The sequence below is a fragment of the Dermacentor silvarum genome, chromosome 1, assembly GCF_013339745.2.
Source record: "Dermacentor silvarum isolate Dsil-2018 chromosome 1, BIME_Dsil_1.4, whole genome shotgun sequence".
Lineage (NCBI taxonomy): Eukaryota > Metazoa > Arthropoda > Arachnida > Ixodida > Ixodidae > Dermacentor > Dermacentor silvarum.
Window position 1 is genome coordinate 159,693,519 of NC_051154.1, and position 13,467 is coordinate 159,706,985.

At 44.2% G+C, this 13,467-nt stretch overlaps 1 protein-coding gene across 1 annotated transcript in view; it reads right to left on the reverse strand.

Moving 5' to 3' along the window:
* Nucleotides 1-13,467, reverse strand: part of LOC119436302 (ubiquitin carboxyl-terminal hydrolase 20-like) — a 91,639-nt gene that overhangs the window by 62,534 nt on the left and 15,638 nt on the right. Inside the window, 4 exon segments of the mRNA XM_049656845.1 lie at nt 834-1,031; nt 6,653-6,889; nt 8,740-8,818; nt 9,133-9,246. Of these exon segments, the coding sequence (XP_049512802.1) occupies nt 834-1,031; nt 6,653-6,889; nt 8,740-8,818; nt 9,133-9,246 (628 nt within the window).

Consider the following 13,467-nt stretch of genomic DNA (forward strand, 5'->3'; position numbering starts at 1 on the left):
CGGCTGCGATGCGAGCACAGCCGAGCTGGTCGTCTCCAGTCGGTAGCCGTGCACTACAGCTGAGCTGCAGCCGATGTTTTCGTCGCCGGTGGTGGAGGCGCGCAGGTTCGCGATCGTCGATTGGCCCGTTGATCATGCTGCGGGCGGTGCGCCGGCCGAACTGCTGTCCCCTTTGGACACCTCTCGCGTGGCAGACGTTCTACGGCACTGGAGGCCGGTTCGCTGTCGGTATATTTGCCGCTAGCGTGGACGTGCCTTAACCAGAAATGGACAGCGCGTGGCGATAGCGTAGGTCACGTGACATTTGAAGGAGCACTCAGTGAGGAGGAGAGACCAGCCGACGAGGAGAGTAGCGAAGGAAAGAGCGAAATGTGCGAGGGCCGTGTTTCGATCATCAAACACTTGTAACTCCGCTATTACGGCACCTTCCCAAAAAATTCTCGCAGCTACGTGTTCGTTGTAGACTCATGCACAACTGCCACACCACAACGTAAATTTTGAACTCTGGGTGGTTTAGAGGCCCTTTAATGCATCCAAAATGCAAAATTTACAATTCAAAATGGTGGAATGGCTGTATCGAGAAAAAAAAAAAGTGAGAGAAAGTGAGAGGGGAGGGTATAGATCGCAGGCCCCCTCCCCCCGGTTGCAAAATGTCCGCCCCTAAAAAATTTCTGGGGAGAACCTTGATGCTTAGACATCGAAATGACAATTCAATAAGACTGTTAGTTATATGGGCTTTGCTTCATTACAGATACACAGGCAGTGAATATTATCTGAAAATCCACTTTCACATGTTGAATAGAAAACTTGTAGAAAACAAGCACTGCACTTACAGTGTCACACGTGAGGCACTGTACTGAGCTCAGGATTCGGCCGTCAAAGACATCGGAGACAATGCTGCAGAGACGCTGAGCAGCAGCAATCTTGCGTGCCCGGTGACCTTTACTTCCTCCAGAGGTTGCAGAATCTATAGGTGGCCAGTCTCCACCAGCCTTTTCCTCTACTGTGGCCATCAATCGAATACCTTCCTGCTGTAAACAGCAAAGCATATCGCCAAAAAATTGTGTGATGACTCAGCTCTGAAGAACTACACTATTCAGTATGATTTGTAAAAAAATTCCAGCAGAACCCATCTCACAATGAGTGTTGACATTTATTGCAATTAGCATTCAAGCAATGTAGCGACAAACCGTATTGCTGAAGACACCTTTATTTTAGTGAAGACACCTTTATCTGTAGTGGGGCAAGTAGGCTAAGAATGTTAATGCCATTAATATAGGCATATGCCACAGCACCACCCCAGACCACAGCATGTACACCTTCGGATGCCACAAACAAAGCTTTACTAAACACTGCCTCCCAATCGCTGCCAGCTTTATCTCGCTGGCTCGGAGAGACTACAGCATCTACACCTTCAGACGCTACAAAAAAAGCTTCACTAAACATGGCCTCCCAACCGCAGCCAGCTTTGTCCCACTGGCACTGTAGCATTAGGGCTCAGCATATCCGACTTCGAGTGAACTATGGCGCTGATACATAAGCATTTATTTCAGGCATAAAACTTTTATTCATTGTCAGCTAGGAGAGCAGGCATTCTCACTTTTATCAGTCAGGTATGCACCTGTGGAGTACACTCACAGCATATCGATAAAGGTTAGAAAGACAGAAAGAAAGATAATATTAATCTCTCCCTCCCTGCAAGCATTCGTGGTGCAGAGCGCTAAAGCATCGGGCTTCTTTGCTTGAGGAACCCGTGTGAAGCGGGTTCAATTTCGCCCTACATGGGATAAATTTTAAAGGATTCTTTTAAAAATTGAAGGTCAAGAAAAACGGTTAGACACCGCCCCGCCAACTGGAAAGTGAGTGAAGTATCCTAAGAATGCTAATCGTATTAAAATGTAACTGCATGCCAAGGAGTGGCCTTGTGTCAGATCAGGGTTCGTACAGGTTTCCAAGGCAAAAATTCAAAGACATTCAATGACTTTCCAGGACCTGTCACAGGTTTTTCAAGGACTCAAAGCGGCATCCAAAGTAGGATTTCTTTTACTCTAACATTTTCCAAAATGACTTGTTTTATTGCACTTATAATAAATTTATATCACAATTATAATAAAAATGTCTAGTCCTGATAACTTCTCAAGATCACAATATAAAATGAACGCTTACAACACAGCTGAGATTTCTCTAGTCAAGGCTGGATAAATTTCACCAAACATATTAAAAACATTCAGTATAGTGTTATTGCACTAATATAAAAATAAATGTATATCAAAATGATGTTAATGTCTAGCCTTGATCACTTTGCAAGTTCACAATACCAAAAAAAAAAAGTTCACAAAACACAATGAACGCTCCTAACAGCTACTCTGACTTCTCCAGTGTGCAAGTTTACCGAACATTTCCAACACATTCAGTGTAGTCTAGCTACATATCCAATGTATTATAAAAATAGATGCCAGCACTGAAGCACGGCACGTGTCTCTCGCTCTGTTCGTTATTTGACGCGGTGAAGCCTTTTATTTTTTCCGTGCAGTTCTGCAAAACCATGTGCGCTCGCGCCGGCGTATTGTTTCTGAAATGGGGAGTTTGTTAGATTGACGCCGATCTACCACAGAAAGGAAGCCGCAATGTCGATATCTGCAGTGCATTGCTCACGAAATTCAGGGATTTTCAAGGAAGGAAAAAAATTCCAGGACTTTCAAGGACCTTGAAAACGCACTCTTAAATTTGAAGGGTTTTCAAGGATTTAAGGACCTGTACGCACCCTGCAGATGCAGATACCAACCAGAATCATGATTACAGTGATACACAAATTTTGCTGCTCCCCTACCAACTTGTGCACGAAGAGGCTAGTGCATGCAGAGCCAAGTGTGCTGATGCCATTTTTTTCCCCTTTTTTTTTAGAGTAATAAGGCAAATGAGGGTGAGAGAACCTGCAGAAAGTGCTAAGTGACACTAGTGACACTAGCATGCTGGGACATTAGGCACAGGTACACCAGGCTGTCGAAAATAAAGAGGAACCCTCAGTTCAGCACTGCTCACCAGGTCTGGCCATTTTGAGCTGAGAAGCACAGGCCATACAATGCACATTAACGACTGTTTCTGTAAAGTATTTCACAGCTACGTGCTGCGAAAAGAGCTGAAACTTCCACACAAACTCCATGCGCCCTTTTCTTTGCGGACGCTGCACTCTCAGCCAGAGAGCCGACGTCAAATGTACAAGTGCACCTACGTAAATTGCGGTACATCACTCACAGTGACACGTGACTGAGAATTATTCAAGGCAACATCAGTTATTTGTTTGATCTCTTGGTTCAATAGACGATTTAAACTGTGGAGAAATAATAAAACCTACAAACAGAGTGTCTGCAAGTCTGTTTTACTCCGTGATGTAGTAAGAGGGACGTACTTCCGTTTCGTCTGCTTGTCCCCACGTCGTACAGTTGCGCGTGCAGAAAACGAAATTATCTGCCATTTTCTACCCGGTTCCAATGCGTGATCGTGCTCTTTGATCTGCTTGCGTCTGCCTCAGTGCTCGTGACTGTGGCACTGGCTTATATTGCTAATCGGGTGTTCTTGTGCAGAGCACGCAGAATCGCGAGCTTTGAGAAATGAGCCAAATGCAACAAATCACACACGACACCGTCACCGGAAGTGCACCACTCAGCAAAAACGGAAAAGAGAAAAGAGAAAGAAGGCGGGGCCCATGACATTATCTGTCAAGCGATGCTCTGGCTCCGGTATGGGAAAACGCAGGGAAGGAATTTCTCTTGCGAAGGCTAGATGGAGGCAAGTGAAGAGAGTGTCTATTTTGGCAGTGACGCTCGCCCCCTTGAAATCACGGGTTTGCAGCACTCAAATATTTCTATCTATACTATTATTGAACTAATTGGAAAGATTATTGTGGTAGAGCACTCCTTAGAGGGCATGTAACAATATCCAGCGTATAAAAAAAAAATTTACTAAGTGGCCTGGTGAGGGGCCCTTTAAAGCCAACAGTGCTCTTGGTATGTAAGGACAAATATATAACAACAGTAGAAGTTGCCAAGAAAATATATGCTGCCTTTAGGGGAAAACATCTTCAGAAAACTATGCTCAGCATGGACTACAAAGCAGGCATGACAAAAGCTTCAAGTATCTACAGCACAAGCACAGTACAGTGCCCACTCACCGAGGCCAAAGAAAGGCATCTCTGCCCTAAGCGATACTAAATTGAACTGAAAGACACTAGATGGCACGTACAATCCAGAGCATAGTTGTCATCTTGACTTAGCACTGGGAAGTGAATTCGAAACCACATAACTAGCCACAGTGTGGAGATATGCACATGGCAGCCTGCACTCGCGCATTTTAGAAGCTATAGAGCTGGTATCTTTCTTGGCATGCAGAAACAACACTCCATCTCAAACGGCAGCCTCCTGCGTGCACTCAGGAGAGGCTTTACTCGAGACATGTGCCAAGGGCCTGTGCACAGGTCTCTCTGTCAATCTCCATTTTCGGGAAGTTAAGCCAACATAATGAAGCTGAAAAAAGCCAAAGGCATCACATGACTCCGATAGACCGAAAGTAATAAATACCATTAGGACCTCACTTCACGTCCGGCTATGTTAATATATGCCATCGAGAGCAAGGCATGTACAAACAGCCTTTTTTCGACCCACATTTTTTTAGAAAGATGTACTGAAGTGCAATATCTACAAAATGTGGTGTAGGGAATCTGGGTTCAAATTTTCAGAAGCAGATACACAAGCTATAAAATTTACTTTACCATCCCTTTTAAAGCAGCTTAGATACTCAAGAGCTTACTTAGATACTCAAGTTTGCAAGACCAGCACAAAAGTAAATGAAATAAAAGAACTATCAATAATTTCCATCTTATCACATAATGAAAATGAATTCATGTTCTTCACAGTATGAACTGCTGGATTGTTGCTTCTATGTTTCTATAATCAGACAGCTGAATAAAAACATTCCATTGTTCCTCACTGCTAATGTTTACAGACAACAGCAGCTACAGAGATTACCTAGTACATTGGCACCATACCACAGCTAACTATTGTAATTACCACTGAAGAAATTAATTAAAAAGAAAACATTACTGCACATGCAAAAACCCCTACACAAAACATGCGAAACACTTAGAAGTGCTTAGAATAGTAAACCTGATAAAACGGCCAGAAAAGTGGTGAAGACAACACTTAACACCTCTGCAAACATTACATGATAATGATGAGAGAAGTGCTCTGGAGTCTGCTTTCTTATTCAAGCTCAGCAATACGAGCAGCTGTAGCTTGCAACCAAGCCTAAAAGTCAGCAATATAGCTATGTGCAGGTACTGAAGAGGCTCTGCATTTCAGCATATATAAAGTAGCGAGAAAAAAGTTGCATTTTCACCCGAAAGGCGAAGCATCGATTGCAATAGCAAATTAGTAGACAGATATACGAAGTAAGGATAGTAGTTTTATCGGCAGCCGTATAAAGTTGTAAATGTTCGCTTACTAACTAAATAAACAAGCACGGTGTCACGTGCGCACAGGTAAACATCTCGCTCGACAACTGCGGAAACTTGCCAAAACGCTGGAGTGAGAAAGCGTGCCAGTGGCAGCGAGCAAATTGACCTTCGCACTGGCTCTCGCTTCAACGCGAACCCTGAAAGCACAGCGCATACGAAGTTACCGGCACTCGGCGCATGCACATTGTACCCATCGCAGATCGCTTTGAAGATGAGGCCCCCGTGGGCGCACACTTCGGCCACATCACAGATCGCTTTCGAGATAGGCGCCCGTGCGGCAGCTGAACGCACCCCCGCACCGTCTCCGTCGTCTCCTCCCCGTGCGTCGCACGCGAATGAAGAACACGCGCGTGCTTCCGGCCGCCTTTCTCTCTCGCGTGCGTGAGATTAAGCTGTGGTTGCCAGGCTCACCCTCGCACGCTTTCACTCGCACACACAGCTCGGCGATGGTTTTATCGCCGTTGGACTTCATACGGAACCTCACGGCAGCGACGACAACGGCAAAAATGAGCTTGGTGTCCATATAATTGCTATCGCCAATAACATAGTTGGTATCAATTGAAAAATTAGTGACTACCAGCTGATGCAATGGCCACTGCATGCTTCCACATTATAGCCATCTGACTGAGTGATTGTCTTTTATTGTATTCTTTTCTTATGCAGCGTTTCCTAACACTGAAGCTTGACTCTCTGACACTACCTCTGAACAGCAGTGCTGTGGTGCACTGGTGGCACAAGATCTTCACAATGCTATTTTTGCCTCATTTGGCATGCCACAATCTCTGCATTTTCATTGAAGCTGTGCATACGTACCACAGCAAGTCTGACTAGTAATACCAGAAGTGCCATCTTATACATTTTGGTGGTGCTCTTGCACTGTGAAAAACACATGTGGCCACAACATAAGAAGGATCGGGATCATTTACCAAACCAAGAGTTGACAATTTGGACACATACAGGGTTCCAATTCACAAAGCATTGTACGTAGGGCTGCCATCAACTTATATGAGCAAGGACCAACTGAAGGAGCATAAATAAGAACGACACTTGGAACCCATCCTCCTATCACTTGCCTTGGCCTCAGACGTTTACGCAATGCCAATGAGAATGGCAAGTTGCCAATGAAAACAAGTACACTACCTGTCCACCATGGGTTCGTAGCAAAAGATCTTGATCATCACCACAGGAGCTTTTCTCACTGCTCAGACCAGAGTCGCAAGTCTCAAAGTCCTCCTCATCCTCAGATAGGCTTGACTCTGAAGATTCTGCTGTTGGTGACCGCGGCCGCCCAAGAGGCAGCCGTGCAAATGCCCCTACGGGTGCCTTCAACTCCTCATGAAGTTGGTCCAAGAAGCACCGCAGAAATTCCTGTGCGTCCTATACAACAATGTTTTATTAGAACTGGCTGGGAACAACAGCCAGCATATTCCACATTCCACAGCAGCAACTATTCACAGGAGAGTGTACAGATGTGGAATACAGAATTTTACTCTAATATATAAAAGGACCTCAGAAAATATGCAGTACAACTTGAAAGTTGCTTTATGAATGATGCTTTTCAGGTTTTGTGACCATGCACTTGTAAGTGATGATGATGGAAACCTCTGTTCAAAAAGGAGAGAGAAATAGAAAAGCTATTTTGCTTTTAAAAAACCCTTTTAGTGTCACTGATGTCCGGGTACGTTCTCCACTCTCTCCATTTAGATGTGCACAGTAACACGAAGTTGGCGATCTCCGACAGCCATCTGTTATATATTTCTAGAAGTATATTTTCTAATCTCTCTAGGTGTGCTCAGTTTGGGTTCTTGACAGCTCCACGTGGAGCACGTATCCACCTATTGGAGGGGTCGCTCCCAGAATGTGCACCGCTACTGCAGCGATTCTCCTTTCAAATATTCGCGCTGTAGCGCAAGGACCACTCTTGTGTGTTTCTGCAATCTGTTGTCCGTTTATAGCAGTTTCTTTTTTTGATCCTCACATGGTGGCGCTATTGTGGAAGTGTGCACATCAGAACCAACCTAAGTAGGAGATAGAAAATTAATATAGGAATATGAGGACCATATTAAAAGTGCATTTGCCATTATCCATGAATTTTTCCCCTTCCGAATAACCAAAAATGAACAGTTGTGTTCGTTTTATAATATCCAAGAAAAACCCAGGCACTGAAAGGGCTAATGGTTTTTAGAGCATGGCCGAGATGACCAGCCCAGCTGGTAATCTCAGGCATGCAGTAATCTCAAGAAATATTGAGGTAATCTCAAGCAATAATGATTTGCCAATATTGCTTTAGTGGTGTATACTACAAATTTATAACTAATTTAGCCAAAGTGAAATTTTTTTTTGCAGTTTGCCTCTAAAAGCATATGTGACAAAGATAAATACCATTGGCTGACCAATTTTATGGGACGTACTCAATTCTTCAGACACAATGGCACTGCCACGTGCTCCACAGAACCAATGTACATCAGCTGAAACTCTGGATGCCATGTGTTGCACATATATAGATGTTGTGGGTGATATATTTCGCCACATTTTTTGTGGTAAAGCAATTTCCTGGATTTTCAGTTATCTTTAGAGCACGCGAACCACAGGAGCAAGTTTTGATTACTGATATGCCATTTACACTAGCAAAAGTTGCAAAAACTTTCTAGGGGGCAAGCCAGAAGATTTATGATGGTGAGCACAACAGCTGCCACTGTACCATAACGTGGACTGTGCCAAAAATCAAGGATATTACGCATGCATGTTTAACTTCTGGCAGATTATCAAAAGCCACATGGTTCGCAGCTGGTGAAAAGTGGCAGGAGCAAGCATACCTGTGAGCCTAGAGTGTAACAGAAAAACCCCGCACTTCCACAAGCCAGTAATGAACAAAGCTTCCTTTTGAGTAACTGCTGGACATGCAAAGTGAGGCTGCTCATACCCCTCCAGACATAACTGCATCATTGTGACACATTGAACTGTGGCACCCAAATGTGAAGCTCAAAATTACTAATGGAGCCCTTCACGCACAAAAGACTTCTGGATACTGGCTTAAGTTTCACAAAATTACTTTTCCCACCATATTTACTTTTTGTACTGTCTTTTTCAGGTCCTGTTTTATCCCCTCCAGGCCTGAAAAAACAGTCAGCGACTGTATTAACCATGCTGTATCCCACAAATTCAATAAAAGTGTGTAGCTAGGATCTAAAGCTGGCTTAGCCAAGCAATGTTCAAGTGCAATTTACCTGTTGGCTGTAGCCACGAAACACTGGGTAGACCATCTTTATTCCATATGCAATCCCAGATGGAACTACATAGCTAGGCCTAGGTAAAGCAAAGAAAATAGCGTCAGCACACTTCCTTGGCACATAATAACAATGCCAAGAAAACAAATCAACTATGTCTAATAGAAGCAGACTTTAATAAGTCACTTCACTTTGCCATTTATTAAACACCCCACGAATGAATCAAAACAAATAAAGGCAAGCACACACTAGAGAAATTGAAAACTAATTTCAAGTTCTTTAACGCACAAGTCATAGGTTGTGTCAAAGTGACGGACAGCTTACAGTTGAAGCTGAATTTGGTACTGCTGAATTATTTGGTGGGTGAAAGCAAGTTGGTAGAGAAGCACTCACCTGCGCTTGTGCCACATTTCTCGTACAAGGCGCATGTAGCTTTTCGAAAGGCCTGGTTTCTTGTCACATTGCACCAGTGAGCCACAATCCAAGAAAAAGTTGGTCAGTTGGGGGCTACCACCAGAGAGAGAGAGAGAGAGAGAGGCAAACTTATTTCAAGGTGCCCACAGGTACTGTGCAGGCAAGACATAATGAGATGTTTTCTGAAAAGTGTGGAATGTGAAGGGTATTAAAGGTCATCTCCTATAAATCCCTCCCAATAAAATTTTGGATACGTTGTGTTTGAACGAAGTTATCAGCAATAAAATACGAGCACTGCCGTGGGCCCAGCAGAGAGGCTCGGCCTTTCTGTACCGATGTGGGAGCGGCCCGCTACGTGCTGACGCACGTTCCGAGGGACTGTAATAAAGTTCTATCATACCATACTGCCGTGGGCCTTGTGACCCTTATTGTTTTACTCATTTCAACTGCAATAAATAATTAATGGAAGCTGTGCTGCTGTGCCCATGTGGAACAACGCCCAGCATGCTCTGCCCATCATCATACCAAGATTTCGTATAAGCATGAACTCAAGATTGTGCGGCGCAACCCTCTGTTGTGCCACCCCATCTCAGAGGCCATGGTAGTGACAGTGGTATCTTTCTTCACATTTATTTCCCAATACTGCAGGTCGGTTAAGGCCCAAGCGAGCATAGCGTAAAATACAGAGTGAAAATTCCAGTCTTGAGAAAGTTCATGGAAAAAAAAAAAAAAATTGCTGCGTAAAGGCATTAGCTTTTGTAATGTTGGCAGCAGAGAGTGTTTATGAGTTTGTCGAATTCTTGTGCTAAATGTCCTTCCGATTCAAGATCTAACGCTGGAATAAAATGCAGCTTTGTTTCCTTCATTGGTTTCCTGTGGGAATGCCATTTGCTTTCATAAGTTGGGTAGGGGAGTCAAGCCTCTTGCATTTGCCAAAAATAACTTAACAGCTTTCCTTTGAGTAATTTCTCAATGAAGGATAACTTCTTTTTGAAATACAATTAATGCATAATTTATCTTTGGACGGAATAAATGTAGTGTAAGCATTAAGTTAAAAACTCTGCTCACAATGTCTGATAGGGCGGTGGCGTTACAAGATGGCACTGTTTAGTTATGACATTTAAAGAAATCTGGCCAATGGCCATTGCGTTCAGAAGTACATAGAAATCATGAGTGGCTCTATAGGGGGCGGCCAGCTTCTGTCAAGATTACAGAATACAAACTTTATGTGAGAATTTTTTTTTTGTGAGAAATCTCTGCAGGAATGTCAAATAAGAATACCAACAATTTGATGTCTAGAGCATACTTCGAATGCAGCTATCCAGCAACTTGAAGAATATGCCTGATGTAAAGCGTTGTTCAAAACAATGGACGAAATGAGCCCTCTAAATAAAGCCATACTGATGCCGAGAACAAACACCCAGCCGTCAATCTTCCATCTAATTTTACTAAACCACTTCACATGTGGGTGTTTTCTTTTTAACTGCACCAAAACTTTAAAAATTGCCTGAGGCAGATTGCACAATTCTCACCTTTGAGCTAAATTTATTGATGAGGCAATCATAACATAAATTAACTTTTTAATTAATACATTACGGCACATATTTCAATTTACGAATTGTAGCTGGTGAGTTCACTAGCCATATCCACTTGGAATGAATTCTGAGGATGGCATCGGCTTCGAGATATGCAGTGTCAAACTTGCAGTAAAAAATGCACTGTTCCACTTAATTTTTTAAGAAAACACCGTTTTATGCATTGAAGCCCAAAAGTAACTGAACACCAATGCATTTCGTCGGATAATTTGAAAATTAATATCTTAAACTGGTGTAGTCCTGAGAATTTGGTTCAAGTGGATACACATACTAGTGAACTCACTGGCTACAATTGAAATATGTGCCGTAAGGTAACTAATTAAAAAGTTAATTAGTGTAATTATGTTAATTATTCAATAACACATTTTGATTTCTCATAGAAGTGGTGGCCGCCGCATCGAGTAATTTAGGTCAAGGGTTAGAATGTTGCTATCTGCCACAGGCAATTATTTAAAATTTTGTGCAGATAAAAATAAAAAAACCTGGTATTATACAAGCGTGCAGCACAGGTCCAATCAGAAGTGTTTCAACATAGCATCTTTTAAATATTTTCATTAGTGCTTTTGCTTTTGATGCATTATCTTGTGCACACAGTGCCTGAAATGGATATAGCATACTGCATGTAAGCACTCAACTGATACATTATTTGAGAGGCTGTGCAAAAGCACATCAATTAAGGAAAGGGGCAGGGGTTCCTTGGCACTCTGTCAAAGGTGGTGTGGTTACTCAAGACCAGGAGGTTTGGGAACTGGTGGTTTAAAAGGCAAGCAAGTTTATTTGGCATTGCTAAGAAAGCATAGCAGGGCTCCTTCAATCTGCTACAGAATAAACAGCGAGTGCAAGCGGAATGCTTTGCAACTAGGTGTTACTGACAATAATATAATCAAGAGCCTCATGCTTACATCACTCATGTTCCCAGTGACACAAGGAAATGTGGTGTGAATTCAGGTACACATGCACACTGCATCGTACACATCCATACTGTGAAAATCTAAATGCCCGCTGTGATAAAGCATGATGAGAGTCCTTGTGAATTGCAGCATGAGGCCCAAAGGAACAGAAGTAGATGAGCAGACTGCCATGGCATGACAGATTCGCTTTGAAATTCCAGTTTGTGCTGCCCTGATTGCAGACTCATTTGCCACGTAAAGTGGCCTTTCACATTCTGTTACTCCAAAAGGGAGGCCCATTCCCTAAAAAAAGATGGCTAAAGCATGATGCGCATGCCCTATCACCTACAACCTAGCTGCATGTGTACCTTTTGCTAAATGTGGTTTTGAGAGGCAAATCACTAATGCCAATTTTGCCTGCAGCCACATGAGGCTTAGCAATGTTTCCATGAGCCTGTTGCCTAGGGCAATGACTGTCGCAAAAGGCTGGTAATATGCTGATTACAGTATAGACCACTTATAACCTAACCGCTTATAGTGCAGGACCGGATATAGTGCGGTCTTTTCAGATTCCCGTTAATTTTCCCATAGCACTATGTGTATACAAGTATTGCTTATAGTGCAGTTGCGGGAAACGAAATACCTGTTACAGTGCGGCTGCCTGGGAGTACGGAAGCCAGCGGAGACGGCAAACGTTCCCCTCAAACGGGCGCCCCAAAGAGTGCTCGAGGAAGAAAGAGAGACGAAGTGGAGGAGAAGGGCACGCGGTGCGAACGAACAGCCAGTGACGCTGAAACCAGAATCTTTAGTGCGAGTCGTGAAATAACACGGCGCGCATAGCGAGCGAGGGCCACGAAACTGCCAACGCCGGCCAACGCTCGCTTCACGATAACGGCATTGCATGAAACTTCAGAGAGCGGGCGGCGCCAGCACGGCACAGCGAAAGGCGCACGCGGAGACCGTGGGATGTGAGGGAGGAGGGCGGCAGGGAAGCGGATTTCGCCTCGGCAACTCCGCCGCTGCGGTGGCTCCCCTCGCCCTCCCTCGTAGCTCCCTTACTTTCGACTGTCACCATGCAGGCACCGCCGCTCCAGCCGGCCCGGCGCCAGCTCCCCGAAGTTTCGTTTTCTGCCATTATCGGGAAGCGGCGTTTGCCGGCGTGGGCAGTTTCGTTGGCCGGCCTGGAACACCGCCGCTGCTTCCTTTTGCACCGTAGCCGCAGCGTGCAAGGTCAACACGTGACTAGAAAGTAGAAGGGTTCACTGCCATTTTCTACGCGTGGCTACGGTAGCGTGGCTGAGACCAACGTTGGTCGAGACGTCGGCCTGTACACGCATGTTCCAGCGCAACGCAGAATCGGCGACCTTGCAATTTGAGAGAGGGTGAAATTTCCACCATGTTTTTTTCTTTTTTGTTCGCGCACGACATTGAGGGGTCTCTCCTAAGCTTTTACTCTATGGCGGTGCCGGAGGAATGCCGGTCGGAGGCGCCGCCGCGTGAATTATTTCGAATTAACGAGGATTCAACTGTAAATTGAATGCAAACGTTCTAGCCGCATTCCTCGAGTGTCGCATACGCGTGGCGGCTCGGTGCACATGTTTTGCATATGTGCGGGCTTTGAAAATTGTTGCTTTGGTTATAGTGCGGTACCGCTTATAGTGCGGATATTCGCGACTCCGGCGACTTACGTTATAAGCGGTCTACACTGTACACACTGTTCGTTATAAGTGTAGCCCACTTATAACGAACCCACCTATAGCGAAATATCACTTATAACGAAGTGATCTTTATTTCCCATTCTAATTTCCGCATTGTCAATGCCTTTTCGA